This window comes from Nannospalax galili, unplaced genomic scaffold, assembly GCF_000622305.1.
Source record: "Nannospalax galili isolate Female #2095 unplaced genomic scaffold, S.galili_v1.0 scaffold960, whole genome shotgun sequence".
NCBI lineage: Eukaryota > Metazoa > Chordata > Mammalia > Rodentia > Spalacidae > Nannospalax > Nannospalax galili.
In genome coordinates, this window is record NW_008348313.1 from 2,958,495 (window position 1) to 2,972,332 (window position 13,838).

Sequence of the window (13,838 nt, forward strand, 5' to 3'; positions counted from 1 at the left end):
TTTTAGTACAGTCTCAAAAGCCACATACTTTTCCTAGCACTTGGGAGGCAGAGGTGGGCAGATCTGAGTTCAAGGCCAGCCTGGTCTACATAGTGAGTTCCAGGCCAGCTGGGGCTGCAGGGAGACACTGTCTCAAAAAGACACCCCCACACCAAAAAAGCCACATATTCTATTATATCCTACCCACTGAAAATAAAATCCCACTTAAACTTAACTTTAAGGTGGTAGGGACATGGAGTCACCCCTCAATAGGGTAGTTGAATTTATACCCAGAGGACATGTTGGATGGTAGATGTTATTAAGGTAGTCTTTGGTAAAAATACAAGTGGTGGCATGAAGCAGGAGGATTGGGCATTCACGGCCATCCTCTGCTACGTATGAACAACAGAGGGGCACGGAAGTGGGCATGGTTGGGACATGGCTTGAGAACCATAAGGAGCAGACATCCACGAGGTTAAGGGGCGCTGCTCCATGCACCAGCCTACTCAAAGAAGAGTTAGAAACACAGACGCCAGAGTGAGGACCGGGCAGGGAAAGCTAGGCATGGCAGAAAAGACAAAACGATTGAAGACGGTGTTGAGAGGGAGCAGAAGCAGGAGGGCAGGGCAGGCGACGCCACCCAGGCATCCCAGAACACGCCGTGCTCTACTAGTTTTCCTGGGCTGTGGCAAAAACAACAGACACATATTTTCTCGCCATGTTGGAGAACAGAATTCTGAAATTAAGGTGCTGGCCAAGGATGGCTCCTAAGGAAGAAAGCATCCTGTCCCCTTTCCAGCTTCTACCAGTTGCTGGCAGTCCTAAGCATTCTGTGGCTTGGAGGCACGTATTCAAATCTCTGCCTCCAAGGTCCCATCTCCCTCTTTTGAGTCTTCACCTGGCTTTCTTATAAGGATGCTACTCACTGGATTTAGGACCCACACTGACCAAGCACGTCCACTTCCACAAAGAAGCTATTCTCAACAAGGCCATAAGCTGAGGTTCTGGAAGGACACGATTTAAGAGGCATTACTCGGTCCAGTGCAGTTGGGTTGCAGAGGCACTGGCAGAGGCTCCTGAACATTCTGGGTTTCTGCATTTCTCTCAGATGGCCACTAGAAGGTGATGATCCTGGAGAACCCGAGACTGGAAGGATGGTGAAGAACGACTCATTGAAGGGGCTTAGGACCCGCCTGCAGCCGGGCACACTATCGCAGAGCAGAGCTGCTGTGCTGTGGTTAAACACCTGCAGCATCTCTGTTCACGTACACCCCTTCTTGCACAGGGTGAGGCCTGCACGGCTTTTTTGTGTGTGTGCCTATTCCTATCTCAGAATAAACAGGGAAACCATTTATGTGATTTCTCAGAAACTTGCCTACCAATAGTCAGGTAGCCTTATGCCATTAACTACGTAAGGTTTACCTCAAAACATTAGTTGTGTTTCTTCATGCAAGGAGACTATCCTTAAAATGTCCACTACAACATGGAGATGTGTGCTTCTTATAAGTTCGTTAGTAATTTCTCATATATAATCATTTGTGTGTTTAAACAAGCAATGCATAGCTGTATTGTTTTTCTGAACTATGGCTTGTATAATTAGGTTTCTTTTTGTGTGTGTGCATTGTGTTTGCACAGGTGTGAACACACCGTGTGCCGTGGCACCCAGAGGAAAACTTTGGGTATCCTTCCTCAGGTGCTGTCTACTTTCTTTACACAGAATCTGTCTTTAGCCTGGAGTTCAAAAATTAGGCTACCTTGGGTATCCAGGAAGCCTGTGGGGCTCTGCCTTTCCCACCTTGGCATTGCTGAGATGACAGGTGCACACCAACAGAAAGGGTTTTTATAAAACCTTCTGGGGGTAGAACTTGGGTTCTCATGCTTCTAAGGCTTAACTTTACCAACTAAGCATGATATCTTCCCAGCCCTATTTAAGTCAGTTAGAAACTATTACTTTCCATGTAAACCAAGACTATTTTGGTGAGGGATATGTATGAGGAACTGATTTTGTGGTAAATGCTTTCATCGACCATGTGTCTGTAGAAACAGTGCCTGTGTGACTGCTTGAGTCCACTGAGATGGCATGATTTTGAAGGACTTTGTATTCACAACACACACAAGGTGTCTTCCTGGTATGACTTGGACGATGCATGCAGAGTTGTGCAAAGACTTCCCAAAGTCGTACTAGTGGTAATAGGTGTGACTTCAACGATACAGCTTCGGCTGATACATATCACAGAACGATTGCCCCATGTCACATTTCTAAATATTCTTTCTAGTGTGAGTTTATTGAGAAGATGTCAACTGTGAATTTTGCAAGAAGCCATTCTCCCGTTTCTGATAGACAAACGGTTTCTCCCTATTGTGGATTTTACAATGTCTATAAAAAGAAGATTTGTCACTGAAGGCCTTCCCACATTCGTGGCACACATACGGCTTCTCTCCTGTGTGAATTCGCTGATGCTCTTTGAGATTGGCTTTAGAAGACATGGCTTTCCCACAGTCACTGCATATGTAAGGCTTCTCCCCAGTGTGAATTCTCTGATGTGTGCTGAGGACTGACCTATCATTGAAGGCCTTCCCACACTCGGAACACACATAAGGTTTCTCACCAGTGTGAATTCGATGATGCACCTTCAGGTGAGAGGCTCTCCTGAAGGATTTCCCACAGTCACAGCATTTGTAGGGCTTCTCACCAGTGTGAGTTTGCTGATGCATCTGCAGGTGAGAGTTTCTTCTGAATGATTTCCCACAGTCATCGCATTTGTATGGTCTCTCACCAGTGTGAATTCGATGATGTACATGCAGGTGGGATTTGACACTGTATGATTTGCCACAATCATGGCATTTGTAAGGCTTCTCCCCTGTGTGAAATCGACAATGCTTCTCCAGATCTGAAGCATAAAGAAACAATTTTCCACAGTCCCCGCATGGGTAACATTTCTCCCCAGTATGAATTCTCTGATGTGTGGCGAGGACTGATTTTTGGCTGAAGGCCATCCCACAGTCAGAACACACAAAAGATCTCCCATCAGTATGAATTTGATGATGAATCTTCAGTAGGGATATTTTCCTGAATGATTCCCCACAGTCAAAGCATTTGTAAGGGCCCTCACTGCTGTGAATACGATTGTGTGCAAGCAGGTTGGATTTAATGCTGAAAGATTTCCCACAGTCAGGGCATTCATAAGGCTTCTCCCCTGTGTGAAATCGGGCGTGCTTCGTTAGATCTGATGCACAAACAAACATTTTCCCACAGTCACTGCATGTGTAAGGCTTTTCTCCAGTGTGAATTCTCTGATGTATGGTGAGGACCGACTTTTGACTGAATGCCTTCCCACAGTCAGAACACACATATGGTTTCTCTCCTGTGTGTGTTCGAAGATGCACCTTTAGGTGTGAAGTATAGCTAAACGATTTCCCACAGACGTGGCATTCATAAGGCTTCTCACTGGTGTGAATTTCACGGTGCACCTGCAGGTTGGATGTACCCCTATGTGATTTCCTACAGTCAGGACATTCATAAGGCGTCTCTCTTCTGAGAGTTCCTGGATGGGAGGTCAACTCAGAACTGTGGAAGAAGGTCTTCCCACATGTGTGACAGATAAAAGGTGTCTCTGTAGTGCTAGTAATTTGTTGCTGAGAGAAAGCAGAACTACCAGTGACGACCTTCCCGTATCCAGTATATTCAAGTGGCTTGTCCCGACAATTAATTTCATGCTCTGTGAGTGGTTGCTTAGGACAGAGAACTTCTCCAGACTGAGTGTCATTACATGACTCCTCTCCTTGATGAGGAACTGTACACACTGCATCTGAAGAGCTTTGTGTGAAGAGCTGCTGAGACCCCACAATGCCATCACCCTGCCAGGTGGCACTGCTTTGATTATCAGCATTTGTTTCAAGGTTAGGCTTCACACTTTTTGCTGATAAGGAACATCTCTGACGTCTCTTTTGTACAGAAACGTCGTGGGGTCCCAAAGGAATTGACTGCCCAGTCTCTTCCCATTCATAGCCTCTGTCTGTGCTCAGTTTTTTCTTGTTTCCAGGACTCAAGGGTGGGATCGGGCTTTGCTGATCTCTCTTTGAAGGGTCAGCATTCTGCCACAGTTTTTCTAAAACAGAACTATATGAGCCATGCCTTGTGATTTCTCTTGAGAAATCATTTGGAAATGAAGCATTCACAGAAATTTGTTGATGTGGCGTCTCAATCTCCAGTTCCCCTGCAGAGAAGAGAGAAAGAGACGAAGAAGGAAAAGACACAGTGAGCAGGATGGAGGAGGAATCACACAGAGCTGACGCTGAACACAGAGAAATGGGAGTCAGGTAGTAATGCTGCTGACGGTGACGGCGAGCAGCACACGGCACAGCCCTTCTTGCGTGTCTTGTGTTCATGTACACAGCACCCACTTGTGCTCGGAAGTTGGTATGCAGTGGACACATGAACACAAGATAACCCACAGCAGATGAGATCTACTCTCCTCATTTCATGGGAGGAAATGGAATCACAGAATGCATCAGTCAGTGGCCAAGAGAAGGTCATTCATTAGGATGGTGGCAAAGAAACACATGGAAATATACAAAAGGAAAAGCGTCATCTCATCGCAGACCACTGATCTACAAAGAGAAATAAGGAAACGGGTCCCCAGCCAGCTGCGCTCACCCACTGACAAGAGGTGGCTGTAGATCTCCAGCATCACGTCCTTGTACAAGCGTCTCTGCGTGGGGTCCAGGTGCTGCCACTCCTCCTGGGTGAACTCCACAGTCACGTCCTCAAATGACACCCATCTCTGTAACAACATACCCATTTTACTGTGAATGAACCTTGACAAATATGCCATTACACACAGGGATGTATTTTTAGTGGTTTTCTCCCAAGGATTTATCACTAGGCTTCTCCTAAAACACCAATTTCACATTGTATTTTGGGCCATATAGAAAATATGCAACAAAATTCAGCCACCTATTGTAGACTACTTCCTTTCCTGGGAGGCCAAAAGTGTATTCTCTCTGATTCTCTAACAGAACTAAGCAGCATGACAATCTTTTATGTGCCTGTCTGTAGCTGTGCTGGGTTCCTGGGGTCACCGATGCACCAGCTTCTACTTTTCAGAAACTTGTCAAATAGGAAACATAAAGATACAAGAATGGGATAAAAAAAGAACATTTTAGAAATATACACAACGAAAATGGCTGGGGAGGGCAAATTAGGCATAGTTCCGGGAACAGTGGGTATGCTGCTCAGAGCAGAGCAGGTGATAAGTTTGGATTATGGGGTGGAAAATACCAATTTTCTAGAAAACAATACAAAAGAAGGTGGAATGCTTTGTACACCAGTGACTTCTGGGAGCGCCAGAGAGCTCTGTAAGAAGAGGACATTTGATGTCTGAAGAGTGGTTGTTGTCAAGTCCCAAGGAGATGGACTGGGGTCACTCTGACAGTGCAAAGGGTGTGCGTCTGTGAATCCTAACGGATTGCCATTTACACATTTAAATTTGGAGATTTTCAAATTTAAAAAGCTAGTGTTGAGGCTGGAGAGAAGGCTCAGTGGTTAAGAACACTGGTTGTTCATGCAGAAGACCCAGGTTCGAATCCCAGCACCCACATGGCAGCTAACAACTGTCCGTAACTCCAGTTCCAGGGGATCTGACAGCCTCTTCTGTCCTCCAGGGGCATTGCATGATATGGGTGCACTTACATACATGCAGGCAATACACACATACACATAAAAAATAATAAATGAAATATTAAAATAAAAAAAAGCTGGTCTTTTCTAATGGAAACAATCTGTTTCTGTTAAAGATCTGATGGAGGGAAGCCCTGCATTACACGGGACTGAAGTGGACAGTGGAGCTGGAAGAACGATTACTACATCAGTACTTTTCCTCCTCTCCAAAAGCCACTGGGGTCCACGGGAAGCAGGACTGGGATGACCACACCTGCACCCAATGGTCAGATTCAACATCACAGGAAACAGATGGCCATACATGATGTGCACCTGGCAGGATACAAGGGTTCGACATGCAACCAGACTATGCTGTATTCCTGCAAGAAATAAAACTGCATCTGATTGCACTCCAGAACCGAGCTCTCTGATGCAAACACAATGGGTGCCAAAAGGAAATCTTGAAATTTCTAGAAGCTATATTAACTAGAAACATGTGGAATCAATTCAATAGTATATTTAATTTACCCTGTGTATCCAAATAATTATTTCAAGATATTCAGCTTTCAAGAGTCCGTGGGTAGTGCTGAATTGGAAAAGTCAAAGGATTAAGAACTTGGGGAGGTGGACACCTGTGCAGGAGAGTTCTGTGGCTGTTACCTTGGGATAGACACATTCCCTCTTAGAGGGGATAGAGAGGGTCAAGAGGCCTCTTGAAGATGTACTATAAGCCTATAAGCTGGAAACTACAGCTGGTGGATGGAGACTCTTTGGTGACACACTTTCCTAAGTAGCCAAACATGCTTGGGGTAGGAGGGCATGTAGGTGATGCAGCTGCTCAAGTCACCTGCATTCCTGGGTCACCCGCACTCCTGGAGTTTTCTCCTCCCCTATGCTCCCATAATTAAACCAAAATACTATAATCTCCTGGGTTCACAAAGGTAGATTTGGATACACCCATTTCTTTGCCCTGTCAGAACCCTATCTGGGTTGAATAGCAAAGTAAGCCGCTCCAGGAAGTCACGTGACAGCCCTAACCCCAGCAGCAGCACCATGAACAGTTGGGGAAAGACAAGAAGATGTCGAATGTTGGGCCCCCTCTGGTCCACTCTCCCCGGGGGATCAAGGCCACCTCGGGAGCGGGAGCCCAGATCCTGCAGCTTGCCGTGTGTCCACTCAGGGAACGGAACTCCGGGCACCTCTCCTCACCTCACAGGACCCGTGTCGCTCTGCAGCTCCCGGTCTCTGGGCCTTCCGGCAGGAATTCATGGCAGCAGGCGGGTCCTCTGGGGCTTCGACACTTGGTCCGTCCCTGATTCCCTCAGGACTGGAAGGGAGGGTTCCGGGAAGCCCAGCTGTCACGTCCAGGGAAACGTCCAGGGAAATCTGCAGGACGAAAGACTTGGCCTGACCCAACGGTCAGAGAACACAGCAGAAAGCCCTGGAAAGTCAATGACCTCCTCTGTCATTCATCTAACATTTGCCCAGGAGGGTTTTGAAGGCTGCACCTGTAGGTCACTAAGCAGACATTGCTCTGCAGGTAAATCCCAGAAATGCCCAACAGTTCCTCCCATGTTTTACGTGGGGGAGGAGGAGATACTAAAGGGGTCAAGTTTCCAAAGTGAGGACATAGGCCTTGGAACTCCCATGGGGCTCAAGTTCCTCAAGCCCTCAGCTTCTCCAGTCTGACCCAAAGTCACCAAATGGGAGAGCAGGGAACAGATTACACCTGCCCCATACAAAATGACACCCTGCCCCTCTGTGCCATGTGTCCCTCCTGTTGTGAGGGGGCTTATGACTTTAGGTTCCTGGCAGACTCCTAAAATGGCAGTGCAACTCCCAACGTTTGCAAATGGCAGGTCCAAACATAGCCTGGGAAGGACCCTCTGCTTCCTGGGAGACCAACCAGTGAAGGAGAACATCAAGGTCAAGGAAGAGGTTAAGAGCGGTCAGGACGAGGTTCAGACAGTTCTTGAAAACAACAATGTCGGGCTTGGCAGAATACCACCTTAGTCATGGATCAGAGAAATACATAAGTCTGAGTCACGGTACTGCAACACATACGGTGTGTATTTAATGTCAAACATACCACCGTTTGGCCAGCCTTCCTGGAACTTGTTAAAATCTATAGACTGTGTAAGAAACTAATATACTCTTTGCAGCCTATTGACTAACTTGAAAGGTAAACTTGTAGAATGTGCTTTGTTCTCTGTGAAACTAATTTTTTCATGTGTTCTGGCACAAACACCAAGCTTGTGACTGTAGTTTTGAGAGTATAGAAAAGCACTGCTAAAGAATTAAACTCACTCCTCTCCTCCATCAGAGGGTTGAGTCTTTGCCTTCACTCATTCTATCCACCCACCAGCAGACTTGAGTCTCTACAAACTAATCCCGAGCTAAACTGCCCAGCCTATGTCATGAAAAGCACCTAACTGCCTATAAAACGTGTCTGACCTCTGATGCTGGCTGCAGCCTCTCTCCTCCCCAGGAGACAGCCCAGAGGTCTGTGTGCTCTCACATGAACTGCTGTCCCCCACGGGGTCTGGTTGGTGGTCTTTGCTGTGCCTTTCCAGACAATGACCAGTTTTGGTTCCTACTCTTTCTAGACTTACTACAAACCAGACTTACTACAAACAGCCTATTCTTTTCTGACACATCACCTGAAATCACTGATGCAATTCCCTCCTTGACCAGAAAAGCTGCAAACATGAAGCAGGACCTGGGGCTCTGTCCTGTAAGCCTACCTTTTCTTCCTTTTTCTTTATTATTATTACCATGATTATTACTGTTATTATTTTTTTTGGTCTTTAAAAAATATTTTATTTAGAGATGGCTCAGCGGTTAAGAGCACACTGACTGCTCTTGCAGAGGAACCGGGTTTGGTTCCCAGCACCCACATGGCGCTTGCAAACCATCCTTAACTCCAGTTCTAGGGGAATCTGAAGCCCTCTTCTGACTTCCATGGCATTGCACAACACGGGTGCACTCACATACATGCGTGTATTGCCTGCATGTAAGTGCACCCATGTCATGCAATGCCACGGAGGTCAGAAGAGGCTGTCAGATCCCCTGGAACTGGAGTTACTGACAGTTGTTAGCTGCCCTATGGGTGCTGGGATTCGAGCCCCGGTCTTCTGCAAGAACAACCAGTGTTCTTAACCACTGAGCCATCTCTCCAGTCCCTGTTTTTGGTCCTTTTGAGCAGGGTCTCCCTGAAGCCCCAGCTGTCCTGGAACTCACTATGTAGACCAGGCTGGCCTTGAACTCAGAGATCTGCCTACCTCTGCATCCTGAGTGCTGGGATTAAAGGCGTGCGCTACCACGCCAGACTCTGTTTATTAATATTTTTTGTACCACATCGCCCTCATGCTAGTTTTTAACTGTGTGATTCTGTAGCACAGGTTGACCCGATCTCATTATGTACTCCAGGATGGCCTTGAGCTCCTTGTAATTCTCCTGCCTCAGCCTATCAAATGTTATGGTCACAGGCATGGGCAACCCAGACTGGCTGACTGTGCAGGTCTGACTGTCTATAAGGTGTCACCTGGCTAGCCTGTGTGCAGCCACACCGACTTTCAGTATCAATGACTGAACCCAGGACTGTCAGGTTACAAATGGCCTCCCAGTCAATGACATGCCCAGTCCTCTCAAATTACTATACCTTGACAGTCCATAAATGATACCCTAAATGTTATTTACTGGCTTCCACAGAACTCCAAATAACTTCCAACACAGGGGTCCAAGTAACACCCCCAACATGGAATCAGCATTTATGTGTTTTATTCTACTCTTTTTTGGTCATTTTGAGACAGGGTCTCCTTAGATCCCCAGCTGGCTGGGAACTCACTATGTAGACCAGACTGGCCTCAAACTCACAGAGATCCTCCTGCCCCTGCTGGGATTAAAGATGTGTGCAGCCACACCCCAGCTTATTTTACCTTTTTTTTTTTTTTTGAGGCAGGGACTCCTGTAGCCCAGCCTGGATTGGAACGCACTATGTAACTGAGGCTCGATTTGAAAGTCTGATCCTGCTGCCTCAGTACCCCAGTGCTGGGATCATAGGCATTCACCACCAAGCTCAGCTTGGGAGCAGCCTTGAACAAGCATCTAGAAGCTACTTCAGTCAGCCGGGCCTGATCTACACAAAAACAGAGCTCTCACTTCAAGGGGATTAAGGAATAGTTTTTTCTCAAGCCAAGTATGAGTGATCTTGACCCAGGAATGCAGATTCACGTCATTTCACATACCGTGTTCCAATGTGGTAAGGGTTTGATGAAATTTTTATAGTAATAGCACAAAACAAAATCATAAATGAAGGCACTTTTTAAGTACAGTGGCGAGAGCCCAGGAAACGGTTTAGAGGGTAAAGGTGCTTGCTGCCAAGCCTGACAACCTGTGTGAGCTCCATCCCTAGGACACAATCCTAAAAGTTGTCCTCTGACCTCCACAGTCACGTGATCCCACACACAGGCCACAGAGAAACACATCAGCACACAGAAAAAAGCATAATGATGGCGCTCAGCTCTGGAGAAGGTGAATCAGGGGCAAGACAGAGGCCAGCTGTCTCTCGGAAACAAGAGGATGTTTGGACATTGGTGGAACACCGCTTCCCAGTCTAGGGCAGAACACTGCCTTGGGATAGGAAGAGAGATAGTGGATGGGCTTGTGTTTTCCTTTCTCACAGACTGGAGCTCTGGGAAAGGGTTTGGTTAGCAGCAGAAAAGAAAAACAGCCTTTAATTTTAACTTCGTTTGGTTTATGTTTTGCATGCTGTATCCTTGTCTGACCCTACTCATTAGGTATAAAGACCCACTCTTAGAATTAAACTTGCCTTTCTCCACCTGAGTCTGGTCCTTTGCCTTCTACAATTCCGTCGTCCACCATAATAGTCACTATAATATAGTGAGTCACTATATTATAATAAACTGAGTCACTATAATATAATAAACATTTTTTACATGGAGATGGCTTAGTAGGTAAAGTGTGTGCCATGCAACTGTAAGGTCTGAGTTCAACTCCCAGCACAGGCCCATGTGGCTGCAGCACTTCTAAGCCCAGTACCATAAAGACAGAAGGACTTGGCGGCTTGCTAGGTCATCAGTCTACTGAAATCGGGGAGCTGCAGGGTTAGTGAGGGACCCCGTCTCAAAACATAAGATCGCGGCTGGAGAGGCAGCTCAGTGGTTAAAAGCACTGGCTTCTCTTGCAGCAGATCAGATTCAGTTCCCAGTACCCCATGGTGGCTAACAACCATCTGAACCTCCAGTTCTAGAGGACCTGGCATCTTCTTTTGTCCTCTGAGGGCATTACACTCATGTGGTGCCCTTACACACATGCAGCCAGTGGTGGCCCATGCCTTTGAATCCCAGCACACGACAGAGGCAGGCAGATCTCTGTGAGACTGAGGCCAGCCTGGTCTAAATAGTGAGATCCAGGCCAGCTGGGGCTACAGGGAGACCCTGTCTCAAAAAAACCAAAGAATCAAAACAATAAGAAGAAGAAGAACAAAAAGGTAGAGAGGGACTGAGGAGGCTGGCTGTGGCCCTCTGGCTTCCATGCTCACCTGCACACGGGCATGTTCCCAGTCACATATAATGTGCACTGTATAAACATACACACTACAGAGATCAACAACCCCCCCCCTCCCAAATAATGAAACATCAACACAAACCACTTCAGGGAATCATCAGAAAGGCAGGTTACAACAAAGCGGGGATCCTTGTTACAAGATCTCACTGATGGAAGCCAGTGGGCTGTGTGTGCATTTGAAAGGATTTGCTTAGCAGTCACAGGGAAGGATTTGGGTGAAATAGAGGTGGACTGTGAATCAGCCATCCAGGGGGACAGAACGGCCAAAGACAGTTTGACGTCAGACCAGCAACCCCCCCCCCAACCATGAAGTTCTTGTGCATCAACCCCCTGTAGCATTTTTTTTTTTTTTTTTTTTTTTTGGAGACAGGGTCTCCAAAGCAGCCCTAGCTTGCCTGGAACTCACTAAGTAGACCAGGCTGGCCTTGAATTCAGATTAAAGGCTTAAAGGCATGTACCACCATGCCCAGCTGCCGGTAGCATCTTTAACAAGGTGTGGCTTTGGTTTCCTGGGAACTTTCATTTCACATGTTGAAGGCCTATACTCCCAGCATACCAGAGGCACAGGCCAGGGGATTGCTGCCAAATTTGAGGCCAGCCTGGTCTACATAGGGATTAAAGGTGGGTACCACCAAGCCAGGCATTCTGCTCTACTTTCTAAGTGCCAGGATTACAGGCATGAACCAGCACACACTGCATGACTTAAGTATGTACACCTCTATTTAAACCTAAGCCTCAGGGCAGGACCCCTAAGTCAGACTTCAGGCAACTTGTATCTTTTTCTGCCTAATGTGACCAATTTGAAGGAATCTCCTTCCTCTGTTTTTCTTCAAAAAAAAAAAAAAAACAACAACAAGATTCAGTTTTACTATTTAAAATTATGTATATGAGGGGCTGGTGAGCTGCTCCGTTAAGAGCACTGGTTGCGGAGAGATGGCTCAACAGCTAAGAACACTGGTGGTTCTTGCAGAGGATCCAGGTTCGAATCCCAACACCTACATGGCAGCTAATGACTATCAGTAACTCCAGTTCCAGGGGATCCAACAGCCTCTTCTGTCGTCCACCGGCATTGCACGACACGGGTGCACCTACCTACAAGCAGGCAACACACACATACACATAAAATAAAAATATAAATAAATTTTAAAAGAGCACTGCAGAGAACTCAGGTTCTAGTCCCAGCACTTACATGGCGGCTAACAACAGTCCATAACTCCAGTTCCAGGGGATCCGACACCCCCTTCTGACCTTCCCAGGCACTGCATGACACGGGTGCACTTCCATACATGAAGACAATACACATACAATAATAAAATACTTAAAATTATGTGTATGGGGAGGGTTATGAGTGCTATTTCCTCAGAGGCCAGGGGAGTCAGATCTTGTGGAAGTAGAGTTATGGGCAGTCGTGAGCTACTGACTAGGGTTCTAGAAAGTGAGTTTAGGTCGTCTGTGCTTTTAACCACGGAACCATCTGTCCAGCCCACTTCTGCCTTTTGCAATCACAGTCAATTCAATGGGCTTATTGAGGTGGACTGTGGGACTGCAGCCACCTGGGCTTCCGCCCTAAAGAAAATCTCTTTATAGCACTAGTCTGCTCAACTGCTCATCACTGACCCTTAGCATGTCCACAGGGTTCCGGGGACAGGCCACCACTGACCCACCCACCCATCTGGAAAGGACCCCCAGCATGCACATATATGAGTCATTGGATTTAGGATTCGTTTTGTTTTGTTTTTTCTTTTTTTCTTTTTCAGCTCCAACTCAATATAGGAAATAAAAACGTGGGGAATGGAAATGGCCGGAATTCCTGGTTCCTGGCACTGGCACAGAGGTCTGTCGACTGCAGCCCCACAGTTCGAGTACCTGCCCATCTCCCCCGGCTTTTGTTCAGTTCCTTCCATCAGTCCTGACACTGCTTGGGCTTAGAGAGATGAGGATGCGGCGTCCGCAGTTCGGTAAAAACTGTGATCAAACCCAATTTCCCCCATTTTCATTAACTTTATGGCAGCATTGAGGACCCCGAGGCAGGCCTCCCCGCCACGGCCCCACTGCACCCCGGTGCAGAAGGCCGTGCAGTCCCCGCAAACACCCCCTCCCCAGGCCTGCGGGCTCCATCCTCAGCAACCTGCTGCCCTGACTCCTCCCCATTCCCACCCAAGTCCTCTACCTGCAGCTCCAGCTCCATCCAGCACGGACTCCTGCAGCACCCACGGGGAGTCCTCCCAGGGTCCCCAGTGCTGTCCTCATTGCTCGGAGGACAACGTCCACAGGGGACCACGCAGCTGCCCACATCCCGTCTGGACCCGAATCCTCCCTGCACTCCTCCCTGCACCCGGCGTCACTCTGCACAACCCCCATCACCTCCCACATCCTCCCAGCCTCACCACTCACCTTACCCTGCTCAGCACCTCTGCACACGGCACGCCCGGGCTGGCCTCTCTCCCTACACGCTACCCAGCACCCCGGGGAGCTCTGCACACGGCACGCCACGGGCTCCCAGGGTCACAGACACTGAGACTTTGGAGTTCAGACTCCAAACTCCCACGGCGTCCAAGAAACCATAACAGCATCCATCCAGAAGAAGCCCTAACCGGAAATGGTCATGTCA

The 13,838-nt window shown here is 47.6% G+C and overlaps 1 protein-coding gene across 1 annotated transcript; it reads right to left on the reverse strand.

Moving 5' to 3' along the window:
- Positions 1-470: 470 nt before the first annotated feature.
- LOC103743771 (zinc finger protein 260-like) lies at positions 471-13,606 on the reverse strand. The gene is made up of 4 exons (XM_029569324.1): positions 13,398-13,606; positions 6,848-7,024; positions 4,637-4,763; positions 471-4,196 (listed from the first exon to the last, which is right to left on the reverse strand). The coding sequence occupies exons 1-4, from the start codon at positions 13,413-13,415 to the stop codon at positions 2,263-2,265; spliced, it is 2,256 nt and encodes a 751-aa protein (XP_029425184.1). The 5' UTR covers positions 13,416-13,606; the 3' UTR covers positions 471-2,262.
- Positions 13,607-13,838: the final 232 nt, after the last annotated feature.